This window comes from Carassius auratus, chromosome 3 (genome assembly GCF_003368295.1).
Source record: "Carassius auratus strain Wakin chromosome 3, ASM336829v1, whole genome shotgun sequence".
Classification (NCBI taxonomy): Eukaryota; Metazoa; Chordata; class Actinopteri; order Cypriniformes; family Cyprinidae; genus Carassius; species Carassius auratus.
Window position 1 is genome coordinate 9,952,972 of NC_039245.1, and position 26,196 is coordinate 9,979,167.

Sequence of the window (26,196 nt, forward strand, 5' to 3'; positions counted from 1 at the left end):
TTTAACACTTAGGTGTAACATTATAAATTTCCAAAATATAAAATATATTCTAAAATAATAATTTTCTGCAGTATTTTCTGTTTTTTAACATACGTATATATAAATAGAGTAAGAATGTGAGAACGCCAGGTGATGCAATCTAATCTAAGAAAAAAAAGAGGAGACAAAATTTAAGAATTCGGTGAAGGGGAAAACAGAAAGAGGCTAACTTTATTTACATGGCTTTTGAAAAACGGTCCACAGTCAAGACTGTTCCAGAGGAGCAAGCAAAGTCAGCATGGACATTGTCTTTTGAATACACTGAAGATCTTTCAAGATGAGCAACATTAACAGATACCGGACAAACGCTTAAATCGCACATTTCCTAACAGCACATGGTCCGATCAAAGACCGCAGGAGAATGCTGGAACACAACGAATCTTCGGCGACCCAATGGAACATTTAGTTAAAACGGTAGAGATCACCAAACATGGCTCACTGATCATGCCTGCAGTTTACATAGATCCAGCTTACACACACTGTGGAATCAATGGCATCAAATCTACAAATAACCAGATCAATCAGCTCCTCTGACATAGCTCCCTCCGGAGGCTCTTTAATTCAGAAGTTAATAAACGTGCTGGCCAACATATGGTCTCTCCCTGGGTTTAACTTATAAGAGTGTAGATCCTAGTGTATTGAAAGATCATCCATCCAAAGCTCACATCCAATGAATTTACAATAAATATACATATCAAAAATGTGAGTGTATTTCGTAGTTAAAAAAATTAAACAGTCAAACTATCAACACAAAGAAACACTTTACATTCCAGTAAAATGTACAATGCAGCAAGGGGTTGAATGGCAACATTGACAAATGAATCTTACAGAGAGGGAACATGGTCAACAGGTCAATGTACTCGCTCTCTGAACCTCTGTATGCAGTAGTCAAACAATCCACACGCATCCTGAAATCAAGAACCAGCGTTATTCTTACAGTGAGATTTGGCATTAGGTGCTGCATTCACATAATAGTTTGCTGAGGTCTTTAAAATGGTTTGCAATGTTGCATAAATATAGTATCTGTGTGATTTATATTTTGAAGTCTGTACATGCTTAATCTATAGGACACTAGCAGTAATGAATGTCTGTACCAACCAGTGTTTTTCTGACAAGCTTTGGGCGATGTGGACCATTTTACGATCCATAATATGCTTGGAAAAGGGGCGGTTCATGGGCTTGGGGACATTAGAGTAAAGTATTAAGTACTCCTATTAAGTGTCAGGGAGAAACATTTGCATGTGGCACCGTCTTAGGTTCCCTCAAACATCAACTTAAATTGTAGCTGAAGATTTCGAAAATGTAAACCAAAAATGTAAAAATGATGATGCATTCAGGGTACAATCAATAGTGTGGATTAAAAAAACAAAACAAAAACACATTGCAGAACAATAAAACTAAACCTGGATTACAAGGGCCAAAAGGACACCGATCAAAAAGAGACGTGTGCAATGCATCATGTTGTTTTTCTGGTACAGAATGGTCATGCCCCTGCCGTTGTTGTCTTTGTGTGTATGCAGTAAAACAAGTCAATGGCACAGACGCAGATCCAACTGTGGAGCCCGAAAGCCTGTTACACCAGAGTGTAGTACATCAGAGAGCAGGGATGGAGGGGAGGAGTCCGGTTCAGAGGTTGTGAAACTACTGCATACATGCTTAAAGTTGCCAACCTAGCCAAACTGGAAGAAGAAATTTCCAGGTCCAGATGCTGCAGGACAAAAACAAAAAAAAGGACAGAAAAAAAGTTAAGTGAATAATAAAAGAACTGACCAGAATATTATGAATCACAAATGAGCTACATCACAAAAGCTATAGACTGTATTCATTTTATAACATCCAATTAAAAGTTTGGGTTCAATAAGAAATTAATGCTTTTATTCAACAATGTATAAACTGATCAAAAGTGACAGTAAGGACATTTATAATGTTACAAAAGACTTCTATTTTAAATAAATGCTGTTCTTTTAAAACATTGTTCAAAAGAATCGTGAAAAAAGTATCACTGTTTCCACAAAAATATTAAACCGTGCAACTTTTCAACACTGATGAATGTTTCTTGAGCACTAAATCAGAATATTAGAATGATTTCTGAAGAATCACGTGACACTGAAGACTGGAGTAATGATGCTGAAAATACAGCCTTGACCAACTTCAAATTGCAATAACATTTCACAATATAACTGTTTTTACTGCATTCCTGATCAAACAACTGCTTCCTTGGTGAACTAACCCCAAACTTCACAACAGTACGGTTAATTTAGTGGTTTATTGTACAGTCTGAACATAGAATTGACAAATGATTATGAGAAGTAAATCAAGGTTTGCCTTACATGAATTAGCTTCAAAACTAAACCCGCCAGGGCCACCAAAGAAAGCTTTGAAGATGTTATTGGCATCGAAGTCTGAAAAAGCAAATAAAAACAAAGCATAAAATCATTAGTCGCCTTTACGGCTGGGCAATAAATAAGATCACTGTATTTTGTGGCTGATGTGTGATATATACGGTATATATCTTGGTATTCTCTCCATTTTCTATTTGGATAAATACATTTTTGTTTTTTATGAAAGTAGGCTATGCAATTCATTACGTGCAAAAAAATACATTACATTCTAACACTATCTAAAAACAAAAATGAAGCTTTTTAAGGCCAAAAGTTCAATTAATTAAAACTAAAAATGAATGTAAATAAACAAGAGCACAGATAAATTGCATTTTATTTTTGATCAACCCAAAGCTGCTATCTGCTATCATTAAATACACTTACTTGTAAGTTTAAAACTCACTACATATGGCACTATGCGCTCCTAAAATGGAAACACTTCCATGACTTAACATTTACAGATGGAGAATACCTGTGAAACCTGTGCAATGCAAGTTATGCACTGAGGAACACAGCCCATCTCAAACGCATTAAACAGCGCACATAGTCGATCTGTCAGTAGCACGCGTGTCTGTCAGAGCATCTGACAGGGAGAGCCTATTCATATTTGTCAATTATTCATATTAACTAAATCTTACCAGTTATTTAAAAACCCTTAAAGCATTTCTCAGGTTTAGGACAAATTGTATGATGCACTTTCTCTGCAGCAGCTCACTCGATCCTCTGCTATTATTCAGACGCGCTTGTAGCAAGCTACTGTCTATCGAGATAAGCGGTCTTGCATCATACCACATTGCCCATTAAAAGTATACTGATATATCGCACAAATTCGAAATACCACCCAGCCCTAACACTATATGTAAATCTAATAAAACGTGCTCTACCGAGTAATAACTGAAGCACATAACATTTAGATGAATGAAACGGACCCATATTCATGTCATCATCCTCCAGGTCATGGCCACTGTCATAGCGGGACTTCTTCTTGGGGTCAGAGAGCACAGTGAAGGCCTCTCCCACCTCCTTAAACTTCTTCTCTTCCTCTTTCTGCACTTCAGCACTTGCTCCGCTGTGTCGGTCTGAGAAAACATAAGAGAGACTGTTAGAGAATCAGGAAAAAAAAAAAAAAAAATTGAGATTTTTTACATGTTGGTGATCCCAGTACTGCCTACAGTTCATGAGTGATTCACAAATGTAGACCGTGTACAGAGAAAATATTGTGATTCTTTCAAAGAAATACATACCCGGGTGGTGCATCAGGGCTCGTTTACGGTAGGCCTTCTTGATTTCATCTTCAGTGGCATTTTTATCCACCCCAAGGACCTTGTAATAATCTTTCCTCTTGCTTTTCTTCAGCTCTAACTGTGCGTTCTTCAACAGGTTCTTATGCTCTGAAACACACCACAAATCAAATGAGATTTGGCACATCTTTAAGGGAAATTAAATCATTTAAATGCACATTCACACACCTTTAGTCTTCTCTGTTTGATAAACTTTCTCATAGTCTCTGACAGCCTCTTCATACTGCTCTGTGTCCATGTAACTAGAGCGTAAAATGCACAGGTTAAACAACAAATAAAAGTTTCAAAAGTTTAAAGTGTGTAGAAACAAAAACCTACCATTGGGCTCTTCTCATATAAGCTTTAATATAGGTCTCATCCAGTTTAATAGCCTTCGTGCAGTCCTCAATGGCCTGCTCCAGTTTGTTTAACTGAAGAAACAGAGAAACATCATGCTTTGGTGCCAAACAATGACCAAAATGAGAGGTGACACAGCTTCTGAGCGGGTAAAGGGTCTACTGTTTGGACTTGTGGGGCACTCCATAGCTGATAATACATTGAAACGATGTCTACAAAAGTACAACACCAAAACAAAGAGTATCTCAAACGCGGACCTTGGATCCGACTGTGGCTCGGTTACAATACAGCTTGGCATTAGTTTTGATGTTGTTTGGGTCGATGGTCAGGGCCTCGGAGTAGAGGTCATATGCTTCTCCAAAGCTGCCCTCTTTAAATGCTTTGTTTCCTTCCTCTTTCTTTGCCTTTAGGGCTTTAGCATTCTATAACAGAGAAACAATGAGACATTTAAAAGAGACCGTACTAAAACAACTTAAAAGAATAATTCAATTTGCTGAAAATGTTCTCATCCTTAGCCCATCCAAGATGGAGGGGAGTTTATTTCTTCACTGGAACAGATTTGAAGAAATTTAGCATAGCATCATTTGCTTGGCAATGGATCCTCCGCAGTGAATGGGTGCCGTGAGAATAAAACTTCAAACAGCTGATAAACATCACAAAATCCACAAGTAATGCACACGATTCGAGTAAATCAAAAGCTTGCCAAACAAAAATCTGTATGATTGTAATCTATCATTAAAACGTTATTAACCTTAAACTGTTGCTTTAGGCTAAAATACAAGCCTGCCATCCATAAAATTGCTTTCTCCAGTGATAAAGTCCTCTGAATCAGAAGTGAAGTATTCACACAAAGCACCATTTACAAGTAAAAACAGTCCAACACAGTTCTGAAGTGATGTCTATGGTTGATAATGAGAGAAGACAACAGGAGATGGACCTTTCCACTTGAAGAAGCATTATCATTGACTTACATTTTGGCCTAAAGTAACGGTTTTAAAATTAAAATGTATTAAATGGATTTGTTTCTTACAAACACACAGTATGTTGCTTCACTGATAAACAGAAACCGTGTGGATAAATGGGATTTTTGTTTTTAAATCAGATGTTTGAACACATTTTGACGGCACCCATTCACTACAGAGGATTCACTTGTATGGCCTGAGGCAGAGTAACATTTCTGCAAATTTTCAATTCTGGGTCAAGTATACCTTTAATCTGAATACTTATAATGCAAGGAACTATACTTACTCTGCATGCCAGACGGGCCTTTTCATGGTCTGGTGCCATGCGCAGCGCTTGAACGAAAAACTGCACAGCCTTATCAATGCAGTCCTCGTAGTACAGACATAATCCCCGAACATACAGGGCATCGCCGTTGGTAGAATCCATCCGCAATATGTCACTGAAGATGCAAAAAGCAAGAGCGAGATAGAAAATATACATTAGTGGTCAACTGATACGGATTTTTCAATGGACGATAAAAACAAAATGTGCAGCCTGAAGTTTTAGACTTCTGTTTGCCTGAGCAAGCAGCTTGCCAAGCAGCTCAATTAGTGTTTCAACCGCAGAAACACATAAAAAAAACAGGTTGTAAACAAAACATCATGTAGCAATTAATTTACCTCAGGAAGTCATAAGTGTCCACAATTTATTATTCGCTAGAGAAATAGTGCAATGATGAGCTTTAAAAAAAAAAAATATTACACTATATACGCATATTTTATTTACCCGTTAAGGCGGCCATACACTGTACGATTCTGAAGGTCAGAACTTTGTGAGCCTTCGCACAGGTCACGATTGAGTGTGAATTTACTACGATTTTACAAACTCTGATGTAAGCATTACATTTCATACCATTCATGAAAATATGTTTTCTAAGGATAAAATACTTTTCTTTGTGGCAGCTATGGCTTGTGATGTCCAAAAAAATAAACGAAGACATGGCAAAAAGAATGGCTGAAAAGCAGAGAAAACATGGACTTTGTTCTTCATAAACAACTCGAGGTGACAAGGCTATTTCTGAATTTCTAGTCATTTTGCTGGAAATTCAACCGGTATATTCATTCATACAGCTGAAAGGCAAATTTGGCACAATTCGGAATAAATAAAAAATAAAGCTGTATAATAACCTAACATTATTAATAAATATATATACACACAATATGTGGGTTTTATCATCTTCTGATTGGTCAGTGTCCGTTTTTTTTTTTTTTTTTACCGGTTTGAAAATTATCATGAGGTGCTCGTAAAGTTCTTGGATCGGCCTGTAATTGTTCTTACAGGGTACAAGCCGTGACCATGCGAGCATCTGAGAGTTTCTCCCGAGAGAAAAAAAATAAGAATTGTCTGCGAGCTCGTACGACAGCAAAAATCGCAGTTTACGCACGCCTTTAGAGAGGTCTTAATGTTTGAATAAATGTTAAGTGAAAATTATGATAGCCACTACGATTATATTTATATATTTTTATAATTTAGAATTTAATTTAAAAACTGCATTATGTACAATTTACATGTTTGCTCACATTTTTTTAATTTAAGTTAATTATTCTATAAGAAGATATTAAATTTAAGTTTGGGCTCTTGTTGTTAATTGTAACCTTATAAAAAAAGTAAAGCGCTCCCTATATTTTAGAGCAGAATCTGAGGTAAAAAAAAAATCCCTAAGAATTTTTTCTAATTACATTCAAAGAGACATTTATTCAGTAAACCACTGTTTAATATTAAACAAGCAATTTCATGTTTAGTTTTTACCCCCTGCTGTACTGAAACTGAACCGTGACATCAAAACCGAGGTACGAACAGTCATGTTTGTGTACCCTTACAAAACTAGCTTCTTATGCTGACCAAGGCTGCATTTGCATGAACGAAAATACAATAAAAAGCAATATTGGAAAATATTAATGTAAACCAATTATAAATTTTAATGTGCAAGTTTAAAATGTGTAACTGTGATGGCAAAGTTGAATTTTGAGCAGCTATCACTTCAGTCTTTAATGTCACATGATCCTTCTTGATCCAATGCAGCGATACATTTTCCCCCCATGATTTCTTTATCAAGTTAATTTAGAAAAATGTTTGGAGGGTTTCAAGTTTTTTTCTTTTTTAAATGTTGACCAAGCTGCCAGCAGCACACAAGAATTTGATCACGTCAATCAACACAACTTGCCAAAAACTAAAATAAAAATTGTGCTAAGAGAGAAGGCTAAAGCGCACTTTGCAGGACATGGCAGCATCAGTGCAGTCACTTGCACTTTTTTCTTACCAACACTGTAAACACCTTAATACACCATTTTTACTTATACAGATAAGAGTAATTAATAATTTGCAACTGCAAAGGGTCTCTTATTTATGTGCACTCACAATATCATTAATATTGTGCTTTCGTAAAATAAAATAAAAAGAATGTGCTTCTCCTTGAACAGAAGCACTTCACAAAAATGTACCAAACTCAGTGAATACTTGCCTCAAAGAAATGATAAATATCTATAGAAAGCTTTAAATGACTACAAAACTAAATTCAAACCAAAAACTCTCTCTTTAGAGGTGCGTCCAATGTGGAGATGGCGAGTCAGGATCTTCACGACACAGATTCAGAAAACACTAGTTTATTGATAAATAGTTTCAATATCTCTGTACTATACTCACCACCACCTTCATGAGAATTACTTTTGCAGTGTGTTTGAATGCAGAATAGGCTTTTAGGGCTTTGGCGTTTGCCATGACAGCTCTGTTGCCACCGCTGCTAGTGCACGTGACATGACACTATACAAGAAGCATAATTTGAAGTTATAATAACCGCGTAATAACAGTAATAGTTGCAATTTTTATTTTATTTCGACTGAGTCTATGGTAATTGACAAAAGACCTCAAACACCATACACGCCGTTTCCTTTAAATTGGCAGGTTTGAGCAGAGGAAAATGCAGTTTATGCATTCAGCAAATTAGTTTTGTGTTGGCTCTCGCGCTGAAAATCCGAAATGCCTCAAACAAGAAATCCAGGAAATGCCTATCGAAGCATGCTAAATAAACAAGATTTAACTGCTTCCATTGATTCAACCTGACTAATGAACATGACAACAGGAATATATGGTTTATCTGAGTTCTTATTATGATTCATCATAATAAAGTATATCTATAATGAAATGCTTATAGACTGCTTAACACTGCTTAGAATACAATGAAATATTGTGTGACTTAATTATTCCGTTTTATGAAGCCACATCATCTCACAGAAGGATTTATTTCAAACACTTGACTGACATCATGAAGTAGGGCTGTCACTTTTAGTTCGAAAATCGATTGCACAATCGATCGGACAAAACAAAAAAAGTTTCGAAAATGAAAATAGGAAATCGATTTTAACCAAATATGCACACTATTAAATTTAAAAGAATTAAACGATTAAAAAATATAGATGTAACAAAACTCACAAACAAGCAGAAAAAGAAAAAGAATTCCGAAAGTGCAGTGTGCATTGCGAAAGATAGACAGAAAATACCAGCAATTTTACACACCTACAAGACACAGGGACATCGAAAGAGACCTCTCTGCGTTCACACCAAACACGAATATAGCGTCTGGCGTGAATGAGTTCAATGGTAAGTCAATGTGAAGATGCATTTACGCGCGTCTAGAGGTCTCGCGGCACGGTAAACGTGAATTCGCCTCATTCGCGCATCTAGTTACAGGAGATTCTGAGTTATGAAAAGGACCATTGCAAGCTGACCGGTAATACCCCCACCTTGCGCAGCTGTACCCGAGTGTCCACATGGCCTGTTCTCAAGTCCATTTAAAGTTAAAAAAATTTTAACAGTTGTTTGAAATGGGTTGAATTATTAATTAAAATAATCTTGGAAATTTTTGAATTGCCTAAATCATAAATGCAGCCGGATTGAAGTCTGCAGTAATGTTTTTCTTTTGTTATGGCAGCCGTCCTCTCTGCATATATATTTTTTTCAAAAATGTTGCACTCCGGTTGCTGTTCTGCACGAAACTTCATGCCAATAAATAAGAAATATTGCTGACTTGTGTGTTTCCAGCGCTCTCTTTGCATTCGTCCGTTATTTGAGGTTGAAAAAAGGAAACTTTTTTTTTTTTTTTAGACATGGAAAATCGATTTTACAATCTATTCAATGAACACTTATGTCTTAAAAATCGAAAATGATTTTCACCAAAGTGACAGCCCTATCATGAAGTAACTTGAGTAAAACATTAAATGTGGTATTTTCATGTGCCATCAGATGGAGCAGCATTTACTCCACAGAACCATGGTCCCTTGAGAAGATACGGAAAAGGCTGTCATTATAGGGAGCGATTTCATTATATCTTCTGCGATTATATGAACATGATTTTGCATAGCTTGTTAGAGAACTACAGCTCTGTGTAGGAAATGCTGCGCCACCTGAAAGCAGGTGATGGAGATTTGCTGCTAATCACAGAACCGGCTTTACTGACTAAATGTGCATGACAATTGCGAATAATCACGTTCGATTAATCGTGCACCCCTATGGGAAACCAAATACTACATCACCAATCTGGAGCCATCTCTATTCAGGTCACCCATCCACGTTTGTACAAGTTCCTGTGATCGCAAACGCCTGCCTGGTCAGGTTTGATGAGGCTTTCTCCAAACTGGCCAAATATATGGCCCTATGATTTCCGTGATGCAGAAAACATGAGGAATCACAGAATCCGGTCATAAAAAACGGAATTTACAGTTTAACACGGAATGTCAAGGAATTTGTCAAATTTTGAATGAATTAATCAAAAGTAGATCATTGCACTTACATCAAATCACGATATGGACTAATATCTGTAAATATTAAGCCAGAAAAGTCTATTTAAATATGAATCATGCATGTTATGAGTGTCTGTGTTAATGAATGGTGCAGAAGCGCATCTACATTTATTACACACACAGAAGCACGCCCTCGTTTATTACACACACAGAAGCATGCGTGACACTTGCGGTGATTTCAGTGTCTTTCATCTCAATAAATGAGGACGTAAACATATGAACAACATCTCCAGAACTGCACTGAGAGTCACTTCATGAGCAATTGAATCGTTTGATTCGAGTAAAACTAGCGTCATATCACATACACAGAACACAAAGGTATTCACAGCAATCTGTCAAAATAAAAGTCCGGTTTAAAGACAAGTATTTGCCAGAAATGTTCAGCAGAATGTAGTGGTGGACAAAGTACACAAATCAAGTACTTGAGTAAAAGTACAGATACATATAATAAAATATTACTCCAGTAAGAGTAAAAGTATTCCTTTTTCACTTTTACTCAAGTGAAAGTACAAAAGTACTTGATTTATGTACTTAAGTAAAAAAAGTACGGAAAGATAGATGTTTGCAATTTTATATACGCTACTTAATTTAATTTTATATTAGCACATAGCCTATTTTTTATAATCCTACTGCTCAAAATACCTGGGATTTTTTCCAAAATAACCACTATATGGAGTCAAGATATATTTTTGTTGTTGATATGGACTACGCTGATGAGAGAGATGTTAACTGTGAAGCTTACACTGTGATGTACCTGAGAGAAAACAGAGATGACCATCTGATTTTCACCAGTAAGAACAAAGTATTTTAAAGTTTGTTAAAAACACCCCGGCGTACGCACGCACGCACGCACTGCATCGTCTGCACTGGAGCATTTCAGTGGGCTTAAATGGATCACGCTTTACAACGGATTTAGTTCCCAAACAACTGGCAGTTTTGAACTAAATATGATTTTCAGTTACAATAATTAATCCAAAATTTTGACATTACTAACTTACTTTTAGCAACATCAGACGCACACGCGCTCACAAGATCTCCCGGTTCTTACTTCTGGTGACTCGCACTAAATGGTTCATTTGAATCAGTGAGGGGTCGACTCCAGAACCGCTGCAATCCATAGACAGTAGGCTGCAATCGGACCATTCTAATTCATAATATAATCATTTGGTGCGATTTGCGATCCGATTTAAAGCTTTATTTTGAAAAGACTCAGTTCGTTCATGATGAATCAGACACCGCTTCTGCGTGTCGGAGCACGTGATATATTATAGGGAGTAATGATATGTTTTATGAAATGTAGTGAAGTTAAAAGTATGATTTTATACTTTGGAATGTAGTGAAGTAAAAGTTACTCAAAATAAAAGTACTCCAGTAAAGTACAGATACTTGAAAAATGTACTTAAGTACAGTAACGAAGTAAAGCTACTCCGTTACTGTCCACCACTGGCAGAATGTACATAGCCTACGCCGCCTACTACTACTTTATTTTTAATAGTAAACCCCCCCCCCCCTTTTTTTTTTACCAAAAAATAGAGTTTGCTTAATTTTCAAAAATTAAAAGATAAATTAAATGACGGTTTTATGCCTTCATTTGATAACCAGAAAATTTTAAATAAAAAACAGCATTTCAGAGGGAAAAAAAACATTTCATAAGTTGAGAAATTCAAACAGAAAAAAAACGGAATCCAGAAAAATTAAAACTGAAAAACTGATTTTGGAAAGAAATAAAACGGAATTCCGGAAAAAAAAAAATCATAGGGCCCTACAAATACAAATGAGATAAATTAAAGATGTTAACAAGGCGGCACTTGCTTGGCAGCGGAACAGTGAATCATGTCTTCACTGGACACAACACCACCACATCATAACAGGTCTTATCTGTCTAGTGTCTACACAAAACATTTGAACTCCGTGTCAGTGCCTCATAAACAGGATGAGGCAGTTTACGGTTGCAGTTTATTGAATTTGTCATGTTGTGTTGCATCCAATGTAGCATCATTGATTATAATGAGTATGCAGGCTATGAGACAGTACTGGGCTGATTTCAGAGATATATGCGACCGTCACAGTCCTATTGGCTATAGCTAGCCAAAATATGGCTGGTTATGGTTTAGTATTTGAGTAATTAATCTTTAGTCGGGGGCAGCCCTGATTTTAATCCAGTCCTCTTTTCTTCTGCAACTCTTGCTGCTATGCTGCTGGCAAGGACAGTATACATTGTACGGGCCAGTCTTAAAAGGGTAGCGTGGTATTTTCATGGCAAAAACCTTTAAAAACATCTATTTAAAATTATAATTCTATATAAAAATTAAAAAGCACACTGTTATAATTGGCTTATAATGCAAAAAATTAATTGTCCTTCACTTGCTTTCATTGTATAATTTTGTATCAACATTTAATTTGTAACCCCATTTAACCCCCTATCAGTTAACCACTACTAAATTACTAATGCAGTTACCTGGCAACCGACTGGGCCTCTGGGTAGCGTCCCAGCAAAGCCAGACACTCTGCTTTCAACACCTTGAACCTGTGACATCCAGATGCAGACTGTAATGCCCGATCCATACAGAACACCACCTACAGAAAGACACACACTCATATTCATCGGTTTATCAGTCTCTCAGCAGCTAGAAGAGTAATACAAAGACACGCACCATCCTGAAGTCTCGCTTCTCAAAGCTGATCTCAGCCAGTCGCTCAAATTCCAAAATGGACTCCGCACTCTTCAGCTGCAAGAGACACAGGAGGTCAGGCCTTATCAATGACACATGCCAAAAGTTCAGAGGCAATTGTAGATGCCTGCAATGAGACATAATCGTGTATGGTATTTATAGTCAATGTACCTCCTGCTGTGCCTGGCTGTTTTCTGGTTCTAGCTCTTGAACCTTCTGGAAGCAGCGGCTGGCAGCCATCGCATTACCAAGCAGCAGGTGGCACTTGCCCTCACGCATGTGGCCCTGTGGAACAAAATGATAATGATTAGTGACGTACAGTTTAAAACACTCAAAAGAATTGAGACTACCTTTAGCAGATTATTTTATCCAAAGCTACGTGAATTGCATTTAAAGTATGCATTTTATCAGTTCATGAATTCTAAACTTCAACCTACAATATTTACTTCAAATACCCTTTAGATTTTAAGTTAACCCTGTAAGGCCTGACATATGAAATAAGTGGTTTACTGAATCTCTGGACAAAATACTTTTTTCTTTTGACTACAGTATAATTTTTGATACGCCAAACTTGTTTTGCTCATAATGACAGTGAAAATATGGAGCTCATACTTAATTTATTCAACAAAATTTCTAGCTCATTTTTTGTAAATCAATGAGATCTTTATATATTAACCTTATAGTAGACTACTTGCATAAAATGCATATAAATATCAGTTGTAGGGTACAAAAACAACGGTTCGGTACGTACCTCCGTTTTGACGTCACTGTTCAGTATGGTTTTGGTACAGCAAGGGGAAAAAACTAAACATAAAATTGCCTTTTTTTATATATTTATTTAACACTAAACAGAAGTTTACTGAACAAATTGCTCCCTATAAATAAATTCAATTATAATTAAAATATTCTTCGAGATAAAAATCTACCTCAGATTCTGCTCTAACTTACATTACTATAAAAGTTACAATTAACAACAGAGCCCAGACTTGAATTTAATTACTAAAGTGATACACACACACACACACACACACACACACACACACACATAATAAATCAATACTCAAAAAAAAAATAAAAAAAAATAAGAAAAACCCGTATTGTCACACCCCTAATGAGTTGTTACACTATATTTCTCAATAACATGAATTAGTAAGCTGTTATTTAAATGCTTAGTTTTATGATCATAGCTCTGTAGTTTTTAATGTGGGGGTCAAACATAATACAATGACAACAGAGAAACAAATAAAGTACAAATAAACCTTCAACAAAACATATTAACATAACATATATAACATATATTAAAAATATAAAAGTAACTTCCTAATAAAAGTGTAAAACAATCAGACGAAAAAAAAAGGCTTCTGTCAGGTTTTTCAAGTTTTGATCATGTTGATCACTTAACGGAATTTGCATAAATAGGATAAAATAGGGTTTTAATAATACAAAATATTTAATTATTTTTAGTATTGATTGTTTTACAATTATTAAAAAATTCCAAAGATGACATCCATTATTAGCTTGCATCAACTCACAAACCCCCTGCAGTTCCCTCGTGAACCCTAGTTTGGGATTCCTTGTACAAAAGCAATGCCTCGAACAGGAACCTTTTGAGAAATATCAAAAAACAAAAACAAACAACTACCACCTCCACCAACCCTTTACAGCTAACCTTCACAAAGGTGTCATCTAGTCGCACAGCCTGCTGGGAGTCCTCCAGTGCCTCTCGGTAGCGACTCAGCATCATCAATGTGGCCGCACGGTTGCCATAATAACTGGCATTTTTTGGGCACAGGTCTGTTAAAAGGACACAAACAAAAGATGTAGACAGACACTTCAGTAAACAAAGGGGAAGTTATTTTTGTTACACCCGGAATGGAAATGGTCACCAAAACATTTCTAAAACAAGCGGTTGCTATGACAAAATCTATTCTGGTAATCATGTTACAGCCCTCAAGGAAAACATGTGGAAAAATGAGAATCTGTGAGAGTCAGTATGTGATTCAGAAGTGTGTAGGAACACATCAGACCCATAAATGCAAAAGATGCCTACAGAAATCTACGCAGACAGATAACCCACATAGACAGCCAAGGAAACTTTTAAGGGTTCTTACCGATAGCCTTGGTGTAGAAGTTGAATGCTTCATTGTAGTCCTTCTTGACATAGTACGCATTTCCCTGTTCTTTGAAACCTTCAGCTTCCCTACAGATTCAACACAGAAACAAAAATGATAATATTACTCCAGTAACAGAAGATCAGAACAGTTGTTAGAAAACGGCTCCAAAACTCATCATCCTCTTTGTGCTTTGAGACGCAGATGGCACAAGTCCTCAAAAACAGACGATATAGATCAGAAAACACTGCTGGCATATGCAGATCACATTTCGAATATGTGAGACCTCTGAAAAATGGGCATTGTCAGGACTCAAGTACTAGAATACCTGCCAACATTGGTGTAATAAATGCTCCAAAAAACAATATTAACAGGGGAGAAGCCCATCCAGTTCAGTGAAAGTGTGTGTGTGTATTCAGCAAATACATTACATTCTGTACTATAGGTGTCTGGATTAGGCTGCTAAACACAGATCTTTTTAAATCCGTCATCATGTGGGTTGGAGTGCTTTCTGGGAAACAACGCAGGATGGGGTATACTTTCAAAGTTGACTAGTGAATGATTGTCACATTACCAGCTTTAACTTTACCCATCTATATTGAAGAGTAAAACATAAGAGTGGGGCTAAAGAAAACCATTCTGCAACAGTGAAGGCCATCTGTAGAGCTGCTTAACTTTATTCCTCTGAGGATTCAGAGCACAGTGGAACTGTGGGTAACAAGGGCAATATAAGCCCTCTATATCAACATTTTTTAATGACAACATCAAGACGATTTTTTTCAAATGTATTTTTTGTGGAAACATTTTTTTGGCTTTATTCTATACAACAATGAGCATTACTAAAGTTATAAAACAAAAAAGCAAAAAGAATGCAAAACTTATGAATTATAAGCAACTTCGAGTTCACATTGCAACATCAGAAAGAGTCAAATCACTAGTTTCTCTAAGCGTTTCTCAATGTCAAGGATACTTCCTTGGCAGGACTGATCCTTCCAAGTCACTTCCTTCAGAGGCTAGGCGAGAGTCCTCTTTAGCATTCGGAGAACACGTAAATGGAACAGGCTAGCAAGTGCACGTAATTGCGTCAGTGAAAAGGTCTGTTTGAATAACGCTGTGAATAGTATCGTTAAATTACTTTTGACAACTTAAGTAGTTATTTTTAAAAAAAATGCTGATGACGCAACCAAGTTAACAATTGTAAAATGACATGTCCGGTTCAGTTAACCATTTGTATTTGTATAATTTACAATATGAATATGGTATTAATTTGTACTGGCATTTAAACGTTAAACTTTACTTCTATTTACTACAGTTATAACAAATGTTTGGTAACGTAAAATAAAAACAGTTAACGCTCTGACTCTGCTAACGTTCGACATTTTTTAATTTAAGACCACAAGATAGCAAAGCTGCACGCATAGGATAGTGGTTGATTTGAGAGCGCGAAGGATACACATGTGCATCCTTTCCTGCGTATGGCATATTTTTCGAACGAAGGACTCAGTCCTTGGTTGAAATTCCGAGGATCCTGGATATTGGAACAGTCCTTCGACGAATGTCGATGATGTAGCATCCTCGAAATACTGGCTTCCGAAGATCCTTCCTTGACATTGAGAAACACCTTCTCTCGCAGTTCTGTGAAATCCATTTTGTCTGACCACTATGATCTGATTTTGCGTCGTTTTCTCGTGCCACATAAAATTTAAACACATCAGACATTGATTATACAAAAATGCTCAATATCTTTGAAAAAACAACGTTTTTAATGGGGTCATATGATGTTGGTTAAAAGAACATTATTTTGTGTAATTGGTGTAATGAAATAGGTTTATGTAGTTTAAGGTTCAAAAAACACATTTTCCACACACTGTACATCGCTTCTCCTCAATGCCCCGCCTTCTGAAACAAATAAATTTTTACAAAGCTCATCACAGTGTTGTAGTCGAGACCAGCTCATTCGAGTCCGAGTCCAGATCGAGTCCAGAGAGGGTCGAGTCCGAGTCAAGACCGAGTTCAGAAAGGGTCGAGTCCGAGTCAAGACCGAGTTCAGAAAGGGTCGAGTCCGAGTCAAGACCGAGTTCAGAAAGGGTCGAGTCCGAGTCAAGACCGAGACCAGAGAGATTGGGTCTGAGACAAGACCTAAAGAAATCTTCAAGAGTATGTCAAATGTTTGGTGGAAACAATAAAGGTTAAAAGGGCCACATAGTATGTGGTGTAAAGGTAATTTTATTAGTATTATGAAGTGTTACTTGTCAATATTAAGTGCTCATTTTCACATAACATCGTTGTACCACTATACACATCCATATAACCTTTCTAGTACAAGTAACATTACTGTACCACTATACCTGTAAATGTTCAATTGTAACAGCTTTTACATAACTTTTAACCTTGAAGCTTAACTAATGACTGCTAATATCCTTACAATGTCTTGGATTATGTGCACTTTAGATGTTGTGAAGATTACAGATGGGCATAATTACTTTTCAAAAAAATAAGTGAGGAGACCATCCAGCTACCCGACCAAGCACGATGTGGTCTCATGATCAATCCACCCCGACTAAAAACACTCTACTGGTGCAGAGGAAGCGGGGACTGACAACAGTTACCATTTTATCACTTTCTGTAACAGCAACGGATAATCTAATGCTAATTTCCCTGGATGGTGTGTTTTAATGCAGGGTAAAATACACACTAGTCGAAGTTTTTTTAGTTACGGAGGCAGGAGGGTAACTTAATGCCGGTGACACACTGGCTGCGTGGCGTCTCTACTGCGTGCCAGAAACGTGGTGGCTGCTTCGCGTTTTCTGTGTCTTTACACACCAGAAGCGTGCCTGACGCGGCGCTTGGCGCGCTGCTGCGGCTGTAGGTGACATAGAGGGAGGCCGCCAAAAAAACCAGGCTCTTTATTTTTTTTATTACAATATCAAATTTATTTTTTTATTTTTTTACACACCTACTGATAAGACACCGTCAACAGTATTGACGGCAAAATAGAGTATGTTTGACAGGTGCAATATTTGAAAATCGACCATTATTAATTTATTTTTAAAATTACATTTATATCTGAATTTATGTCAACCTATAGACTTTCAAATATCAAAATGTCATGAATTAATATGTATTTGTGTACAAAATGACATATAAACATATTTTCCTAGTATATTTTGCCTGGAAACGCTTCCAACATGCACGCGTGTCGCGTGAAAAATAGGCGTCGGTTCTATTTCTAGCATGCACGGATTTTCCGCGCGTCTCACGCAGGCAGTCTGCAAGATCTAACCTGTTAACATGGGAGCCGAATTCAAAACAGACACGCCACGCAGCTGAGGCGCTTGCGCCACGCATCCAGTGTGTCGCTGGCCTAACGTCTCACGTCAAAAGAAAATCACCAGTCATTGGATGTGTCAATCATACATCAATTTAAATAAACATTAACATACAGTAATAATCATGAAATATTTGGATTGGGACTCGAGTGGACTCGGGCATAAGTCCGATTCCTAATATGTTCGAGTCCGAGTCAATACCGAGTCAAAATGCACACGAGTCCATGACAAGACCGAGACCATTAAAATACGGTCTCGAGACCGAGTCCAAGACCGAGTCCAAGTCTCGAGTACTCAACACTGGCTCATCAGTCTAAAAAAAAGTGAAGTGTGCGGTGGCAAGCTATCCAGTGTGTTGTGATTGTCTGAATACCTCAAGCATGTTATGTCCCTTATCATATTTTGATCCCCTGTCCGTCTGGGGCGATGAGACTTAAACATTAAACCCCATTATAAACATGATATAAACACGATTTCTAGTTGTGTCTTCTTTTGAAAGGCCAAACAAAGTAGTTTCACTTCATCAGTGAAACAGCGTCACACACCGGGGTCTTGAGAGAGTGAAGGCCAGAGACATAGAGTGAGCTGCGTCTGGCTTGAGTGAGCGAAGGCCAGAGACCTAGAGTGAGCCGTGACTAGTGACCCTAGAGTGAGCCACAGACTTGGGCCAACTTGAGGACAGTGCGGCTAGTGGATTCTTCAAAGGAGCTTGCGGCAACCACATGTGACGACCACGGGCTGGACTCCTCTTAGTCCACAGTGAAAGCAAATCCAGCGATCCACAGTGCAAACTTGATGCATTTCCTCTGCGATCAGTACGGATCAGCTCCAGGCACGACGAAGCGGCATAGTCCTCTTATGGAAGGCCAAAGTAGTTTTGCTTTCACAAACAAACACACAGCGTCTAAACGACACGACAGAGGCAACAACGATAATAAAAGGTACGCCGCCTTTCTTGGGCGGCATTATGTAAATCTTCCCACATAGTGATGTAGAGGTGGGTAGAACGAGCTATTTTAGAGGTGTGTGGAAGAAGGTTCACTTTTATAAAAAATATCTCTTTGGATTTGAGACTTTAGTCTTTGAAACTTCAAAGATCTTCTTTATACACCAATAGCTTGTAACACTCCAAAGAGAAAAGAAATTAAGAGAGAGAAAAAAAAAACGCATCATATGACCACTTTAAGAGTTGAGTGGAAAAATTACAAAATACAGATGGTCCACGTCCCTTTGAATTCTGAGATGGGAGCACATAATAAATACACAAAATCTGGGCTGACAAGATGAATGCAGCTTTTGATTATGAATTTGGTTTCTATTTTTTAAGTGAAGTAGAATATCCACATGCATTTAGAAAACAGATTTTATTCTTTTCTTTCTGTCTTTAAGAGATGTTCTTGTGAATCTTGAGTGATTCCCTTGCTTTATTTTCACCCTGGTTTCGGGTCAAACTGACCAAGGGCCTAATGACATTGTGTTCAACTTGCATTTGCAAATCACTGACTATAAGACAGACAATATACTTAACACACACCCTTCATAATTGCAAAGCATGTCAGCATCTACTTCATTAAAACCTGCTTGTATATCACACGGCTGAAATATCAGTCAATGACGACTTTATCTCTGGAATATTCTCGAGAGGGTTCTACACACCAGTCAACAGCTGAGCCCACTTAATCGCACACCAATGTTCAACTTCACTCTCCTCTGTCAGAGAGCAGCTGTAGTGATCGGTCTTTGTCTTTGTGCCACCTGTGTGGTCATGCAAATAGAGCTTCATTAAGACATAAAGCATGACGTCACATTCACACCCTCCAGTTAATCTGGAAACCAAAACCAGACTGGTGCTTTGAGAGAAATGACATAATGACTTGAATCATTAATAGAGCTGATAATACTTTAGATCATATGCACAATTTAGTCTTGACGCGTTTCCTATAGAGAGTGCTTTATTGGCTGCCCACCTTCAACAGCCTTTGATCCAGAAGTGTTTTTCCCATTCATTTTTCTTAATTCTGTTTAATAGTTTAAGCCATTAACCAAAACAGCCAACTATGAAGTAAAAAGTTATAGTAGAAATCTCAAGTCAAGTACTTAAAGTTCACCAGGAACATAAGGTTTGTACTGTAAAATGAGAGAAGTGTGCGAATTTAACAGATAATACTCTGACCACACTTAACATGGGGCAAGCAAGTTACGTCAGACTCGAGGTTAACTGCGCTTCTCGCGCGTCCAGTTACAGTTCGGTAACCGATCATTCCAACTCAACGTTCCAAGTTCACGTCAAGCTTCCGTCCGCCCACAGAAACGTCAGACAAATAGAAAGTTCCAGAAGTAGACGGCTTATTGGCTGCTAGTCCTCATTCATACATACATACATATATATAGGGGTTCAAAATTCATGTATTGACTTTAATGACACCTAATAAACAATCGAAACGTCATATGGACTAAAAGGGACAGTACATCGAAAACTAAAATTCGGTCATTGAAGTAGATGTCAGGCAGACTCATTCAACATCCACTTTCTTTACATGTCCTTTCTACATAAAAAAAAGGTTGTCATCTTTTTTAACGTGACCTAAATTTGGCATCCAAGAGTTTAAACGATGTCAGAACGCCCGTATTTTATGAAGCTGTCCAGAGATGCATTTAAAATAACTGTTCGTACTCCAAAATGACAAAATGTCCAAGCAAGTGTCAAAAGTAGTGGCCTGCAAATATAAGTGACCCGCAGCGACAGAACGTCATTTCCTCTATACCCATGTGCGTTTTCTCTTACTTTTTTCCATTGTAGTCACCTACTAAGAGTATCAATCAACGACTATTAAGGTTTCAAATATTTAACAAAACAATGCGATGAATCACTGGATGTGTGCGGGTTTAAGTGCGTCTGCATTGTATTGAGAGCAATGATATCACGCTGCCTTCAACCAAATTCTCACCCTAAAACTGTGTCACGGCGAACTGCACATCTGTCCTAATAACACGATATGTGGCACACTTGATCATCGCTTTAAAAGGACAAAACTCACTTAAAAGATGCTAAGAATAACAGTTAATCACAAGGCGCCCCAACACTAAAAGCAGCTGCCTGGCACGCTAGGCCAGAGACACCCCTTGATTTTCAAGTTATGCGGCAGTCGTGATCTCAGGGTCTTTATACAACCGTGAGCCCGATCAAGTCTTCTCCGAAACACAGCAACCTCACGAACAGACCGCCCGGCATCAGACTAAAGTAGTCGCTCTTATGGGTACCTCTCTAACTCCTCGTCGCTGGTTAAGTCCATCTCTGGATCCGCGGACGAGTCGAAGTCAACAGTCGCCATTTTGCTGTCCAGAGGCGGAGGAAGATGCGGGGCATGTGCGCCTTTCATACCGCCTTCAGCTCCGCCTTCCGCGGTACGTATGCCCATAGTAAGTCAACGGATACGAGAACCTACTATAACATAGTGTGTGCATAGTGTGTGCAGAAACAATTTTCAGAAATAAAAGCGTACTAAAACTTAATACAAAGCATTTTGTCTAGTTGGTTCAAATGAACGGCTTTTTTTAAAAACCGGCCTTTACATTCCTTATATTGTTTTCAAACCATAGAAACTGCACACATATCTCTGGACATCTAGCCTAACTATTATAAATATGTGAAAATTTTAAAGAATGTGTTTATATATTACGGAAGGGATTTCGATTCACGTCAGTGACTCGAGTCTTTTGAATCATTTCACTTAAAAGATTCGCTCTGTACTTGCAGGTGTGGCGTTGCGTTAGACCAGTAGGTGGCGACAAATGACCGTGTTTTCTGAATGTGGCATAGGATCGTATACTATCTATTTATTTATTGGTTTTAAAGATTTAAAAATACAGGCATGGGGTACTTTAGGTTAAAATAATCAAAAGATAGAAATAAACATAAGAAAAGTAAAATAAAATAACATAAATGTTTACAAATTGGTCTATTAACCTGTGATGGACCAGCCATCTTAACATATTTTACAGTTTAATATTCTTCAAATATGACATTGATAGGCACTGCGTTGTTGATTTATATATATATATATATATATATATATATATATATATATATATATATATATATATATATATATATACCTAATTTAGTGCTAGTATGTTATTTTCATTTAATTTCATGTAATAAGTGACCCTGTTTAAGATGACAAGTGGTCAGCTAAATAAATAAGTCATTCATTCATTCATTCAGTCGATTCAGTAAAAACGGAGTCAAATTCAAGTTTGACTATTATTCAAATTTGATGGAAGCGTTTTCCTTGACAAGGTGCAACCAATAGTATGACCTTATATGTAGGATACGTGTCTAGTCTTATTGATAACAAATCAGATTCCCGAAACAATATAAAACATTTTAGTGATACTGTTTATAATGTTTAATCTTTCTTCTTACTTAGCCTACTTATTTGTATTTAATTTTTAATTAATTAGTTTAGTGTAGTTAGGCTAATTGGCCTATGTATTTATTATTTTTTACTTTATTCATTAATTTGTTTATATATTTTGCTTATATAGGCCTGTTTTTTTTCCTTGTGTGTGTTTTCTTTGAAGTTTTCTATTAAATGCCCTTAAATATTCTCATGAACTTAGATCTTCTTTTTTTTTGTTACTATTTATTGTTCCGCGCATAATTTTTAAGTTTTCACCTCAGTTTAGTTAATTTAGTTTATTAGTTAATTTTTATTGGTTTATTAGACATATGAAACGGCATGTTCGGCATGTGTTGCTGTTCTCCGAACAGAAGAGGGCGCCCTGCAGCTCAACGGAACTGGTGTCAAATTCCGTCGAAGGCTGAAATTGACATAAACAGGAAGAGAGGACGGTGAGGTAAGTCTTTCCTTAAACGTTTGCTTTTGTTATCTTTTTTACGTATTTTAATATTTATCAAAGGTGAATACAATTTAGTATTCAATTATGGAGTAATCTAATGACGTAAAGGCGCAGCAGGTTTATGCGCTTGACTGTTGCATAAAACATTATTACAACACATCAGTTGTTCTCTTGTTGTGACAGGTTTCTACTTCTTGTCTAGTTTTTTTCTATACTTTACTGAGCTGGGCGCTTGTAGGTGATCATGGGCAAGAGCTGTAAGGTGGTGGTGTGTGGTCAGGGATCCGTGGGGAAGACTGCTGTCCTGGAGCAACTGCTGTACGCCAATCATGTCGCAGGTGAGTGTTGTGACCGCAGGCATGTCTCAAACACAAACAATTCAAGAGTTAATTCACACAGGACCCGTCTGCCAGGTTCAGAGACCATGGAGACACTGGAGGACATTTACATCGGCTCTGTGGAAACGGACCGCGGCACCCGAGAGCAGCTGCGCTTTTACGACACGCGCGGTCTGCGCGACGGTCACGAGTTTCCGCGGCACTACTTCACTTTCGCCGACGGCTTCGTGCTCGTCTACAGCATCGACAGCAAAGAGTCCTTCAAACGCGTGGAGGCCCTGAAGAAAGAGATCGACCGCTGCCGCGATAAGAAAGAGGTCTGTGTGTTTGTTATGAGGATGCACGCACCCGTTCAAAAGATTGGGCTCCATATGATTAGATTCTTTAATCAATACTTCTATTCATCAAGGACCAATTGATCAAAAGAGACAGTAAAGACAATTATATTGTTGAAATAGTTTTCGATTTCAATTTAATGCTGTTATTGTGAGCTTTACAGTATTGTTTTTATTAAAGAATCCTGAAAAATGTGTGGCACTTTTGACCCAGTTGTTCTGACAAGATTCTCTCACAGCTGTGAGCAAATGTTCTTCTAGTAATATTAACAGAATGATAGCACTATACATTATTTATACATCATTCCTGGATAAAAAGTCCTCTTATATATGTTTTTCTATGTTGCTATTTGTTTCAGACCATCTAGAATTTAAAAATAACATTTCCATCATGTTAGCAAAATGATATAATATTATGTTCCCTTAATATTAGCAAAACGTTATTTGAATTTTTTTGTTAGCTGGGTACAAAAATACAAAGCAGAACAAATGTTCCTTGAGCAGCAAATCAGTATATCAGAATGATTTCTGAAGGATCATGTGACACTGAAGACTGGAGTGATGATACTTTGCATCACAGGAATATATTACATTTTATGTATGTAATGTGAGATATATTAAAATACATTTATGCATTTAGCAGACGCTTTTACCAAAGCGACTTACAGTGAATTCAGGCTATACATTTTTGCCTATCATGTGTTACCGGGGAATCGAACCCCCAACCTTGCGCTTGATAGCACAATGCTCTACTGTTGTTTTTGCTCATATTTCATAATATACATTTTTTACTGTATTTTTCTTTCATCAAATAATCATAGCCTTGGTGAGCATAACAGTTCTTTCAAAACAAAAGAATCTTCCCACCCCAAATTTTGTTAAATATAGTGTCAAATCATGAGGAATCAAGTTTTAATTGATATTTTGATATAATACATGAAAAAAAAAAAACTACTAACATTATAAGTGGACATCATGAAAAAAAAAGTAAAGCATATTTCTCTTTCTGTCTCACAGGTGACTATTGTTGTTGTGGGTAATAAGTTGGACCTGCAGGATCAGAGGAGGGTGGACAGCGAGGCGGCTCAGCAGTGGGCACGGCAGGAGAAGGTCCGGCTGTGGGAGGTCACTGTGACCGACAGACGGATGCTCATCGAGCCCTTTGTCCATCTGGCCAGCAAAATGACCCAGCCTCAGAGCAAATCCACCTTCCCACTCAGCCGCAACAAGAACAAGGGCAGCGGCTCCCAGGACAGCTAGAGATGGAGAAGATGAGACAACAAGAGCTGACAGAGTAACAGAAAGAGAAGATATGTTAGATAGGAGATGGAAGGCAAATCTCTAAATAGTGACATTAACAGACGCTCAATTTGAGATCATTCAAAACATTTGAACTTGGAGTGACATTATAAGTTTAGCACACTATATGAAGTTACTGCATTAATGAAGTTTTATATTATAAACATACAGGATAGAATCCATGTGTTGCTGTGATCTATTTATCACATGCTTATCTTGAACCAACTGACTGACAAAACAAAATACTGCTTTTACACTGAAATATATATATATGTATATATACCTCTACATTGCAAGTTGTTCCATCTTATGTGAAATCAGCTATAGGATGATTTGATGTATTTAATGACGTTTGTGCCATGATGGCTACTCTTTTCTATGAGATGTACTTGACAGAAGAATGTCTTAAATGGACTGCATGGATGTTTTACTTATGTTCAGATGTTCATATTTTGCACCAGACACATTCCTAGAAATTGACTGATTTATTCCATAAGAACAGCAAAATAAGTGAAACCTTCCACGTTTCCAATGTTTGATTGTGAGTGAGACTTCACCCCTGCTCTTTACCCTGATGACAATGCATTTTGTGAGTAGTCATTCATATTGTATAATGTTTGCTTTCAGTTGTGAATGTATACAATATATTTCTGTTATTTTTTTCATGGAAAACGTATGACTTGTGAAGATTTTACTTATTTATAGCTGAGATTGCTTTAAAATATATTTGGACATGTTTAAAAGCATTGCAAAGCATTTTTGTCTGAAAGCAAAGACTGTATGAACAGCTTTTTAAAATCTTAATAAAGCTGCTTGACTGCTATGATTTACTACCCAAGAAACTTTTCTAATCTAAAGCTAATTTAGAGCTTTATACAATGGTCAGAAATAATGTTAATGTTCAATAAAGACAATATCTGCTTTATGCACATAAACACAGTTGAAAGCTCGTCTGCTTAAACAGCACAGCAGCCGTCTTCCACACGAATGAGTCCGAGTCTGAGATATCTGCAGTCTCTCTTCAGGGGGAGGAAATGGGAGAATTGGTTTTATTTGCCCTTTATCTATCATTTTACGGAGTAGATATTTCATTTCGTTCATGGCTAGATCTGCAGTGACCTTATAATCGAGGGCTCTCCACTTCTGCCAGGGGGAGGAGAGAGTGTGTCTGTGTGTAATGAACAATGTGTGTCTGAAAGTTAATGCTTACTTTAAGCTACCCTTCATTTCATGAGGCTTGCATCAGCGTGCATCAATTCACAGATTTACAGTTTACAGATCACAGATCAAATGCTTCACATTATGCAAATGTACTTTTTACCCACTGTTAAACAAAACACGACACACATGGCAAACATCACCCAACATATGGTTTCAAAAATATCACTCTCAAT

At 37.3% G+C, this 26,196-nt stretch overlaps 2 protein-coding genes across 4 annotated transcripts; one reads left to right on the top strand and one right to left on the bottom strand.

The window, feature by feature from the left end:
• Positions 1–182: 182 nt before the first annotated feature.
• LOC113047298 (dnaJ homolog subfamily C member 7-like) lies at positions 183–21,386 on the bottom strand. The gene is made up of 14 exons (XM_026208659.1): positions 21,229–21,386; positions 14,639–14,727; positions 14,197–14,321; positions 12,699–12,812; positions 12,510–12,584; positions 12,314–12,432; positions 5,306–5,459; positions 4,315–4,479; positions 4,040–4,131; positions 3,890–3,963; positions 3,665–3,811; positions 3,350–3,499; positions 2,370–2,441; positions 183–1,747 (listed from the first exon to the last, which is right to left on the bottom strand). Exons 1-14 carry the CDS (start codon positions 21,384–21,386, stop codon positions 1,710–1,712), a joined length of 1,572 nt encoding a protein of 523 aa, XP_026064444.1. The 3' UTR covers positions 183–1,709.
• A 1,346-nt stretch (positions 21,387–22,732) lies between these two features.
• On the top strand, positions 22,733–25,633 carry nkiras2 (NFKB inhibitor interacting Ras-like 2). Of its 3 annotated transcripts, none has more exons than XM_026208894.1 (4): positions 22,733–22,827; positions 23,014–23,168; positions 23,244–23,485; positions 24,521–25,633. In XM_026208894.1, exons 2-4 carry the CDS (start codon positions 23,075–23,077, stop codon positions 24,761–24,763), a joined length of 579 nt encoding a protein of 192 aa, XP_026064679.1. In that variant the 5' UTR covers positions 22,733–22,827; positions 23,014–23,074; the 3' UTR covers positions 24,764–25,633. The 3 variants fall into 3 exon arrangements, with proteins under 3 accessions (XP_026064679.1, XP_026064681.1, XP_026064682.1); XM_026208896.1 differs by having other exon boundaries at positions 22,742–22,827; positions 23,033–23,168; XM_026208897.1 differs by having other exon boundaries at positions 22,768–22,827; positions 23,069–23,168.
• Positions 25,634–26,196: the final 563 nt, after the last annotated feature.

Coding starts and splice junctions, on each gene's coding strand:
- nkiras2 (XM_026208894.1), top strand. CDS start 23,075: ATGGGCAAGAGCTGTAAGGTGGTGGTGTGTGGTCAGGGATCCGTGGGG. Junction 23,169..23,243: donor GTACGCCAATCATGTCGCAG/GTGAGTGTTGTG, acceptor CCCGTCTGCCAG/GTTCAGAGACCATGGAGACA. Junction 23,486..24,520: donor GCTGCCGCGATAAGAAAGAG/GTCTGTGTGTTT, acceptor TCTGTCTCACAG/GTGACTATTGTTGTTGTGGG.
- LOC113047298 (XM_026208659.1), bottom strand. CDS start 21,386: ATGGGCATACGTACCGCGGAAGGCGGAGCTGAAGGCGGTATGAAAGGC. Junction 12,433..12,509: donor AGAAGCGAGACTTCAGGATG/GTGCGTGTCTTT, acceptor GTCTTTCTGTAG/GTGGTGTTCTGTATGGATCG. Junction 3,500..3,664: donor AGCCCTGATGCACCACCCGG/GTATGTATTTCT, acceptor ATGTTTTCTCAG/ACCGACACAGCGGAGCAAGT.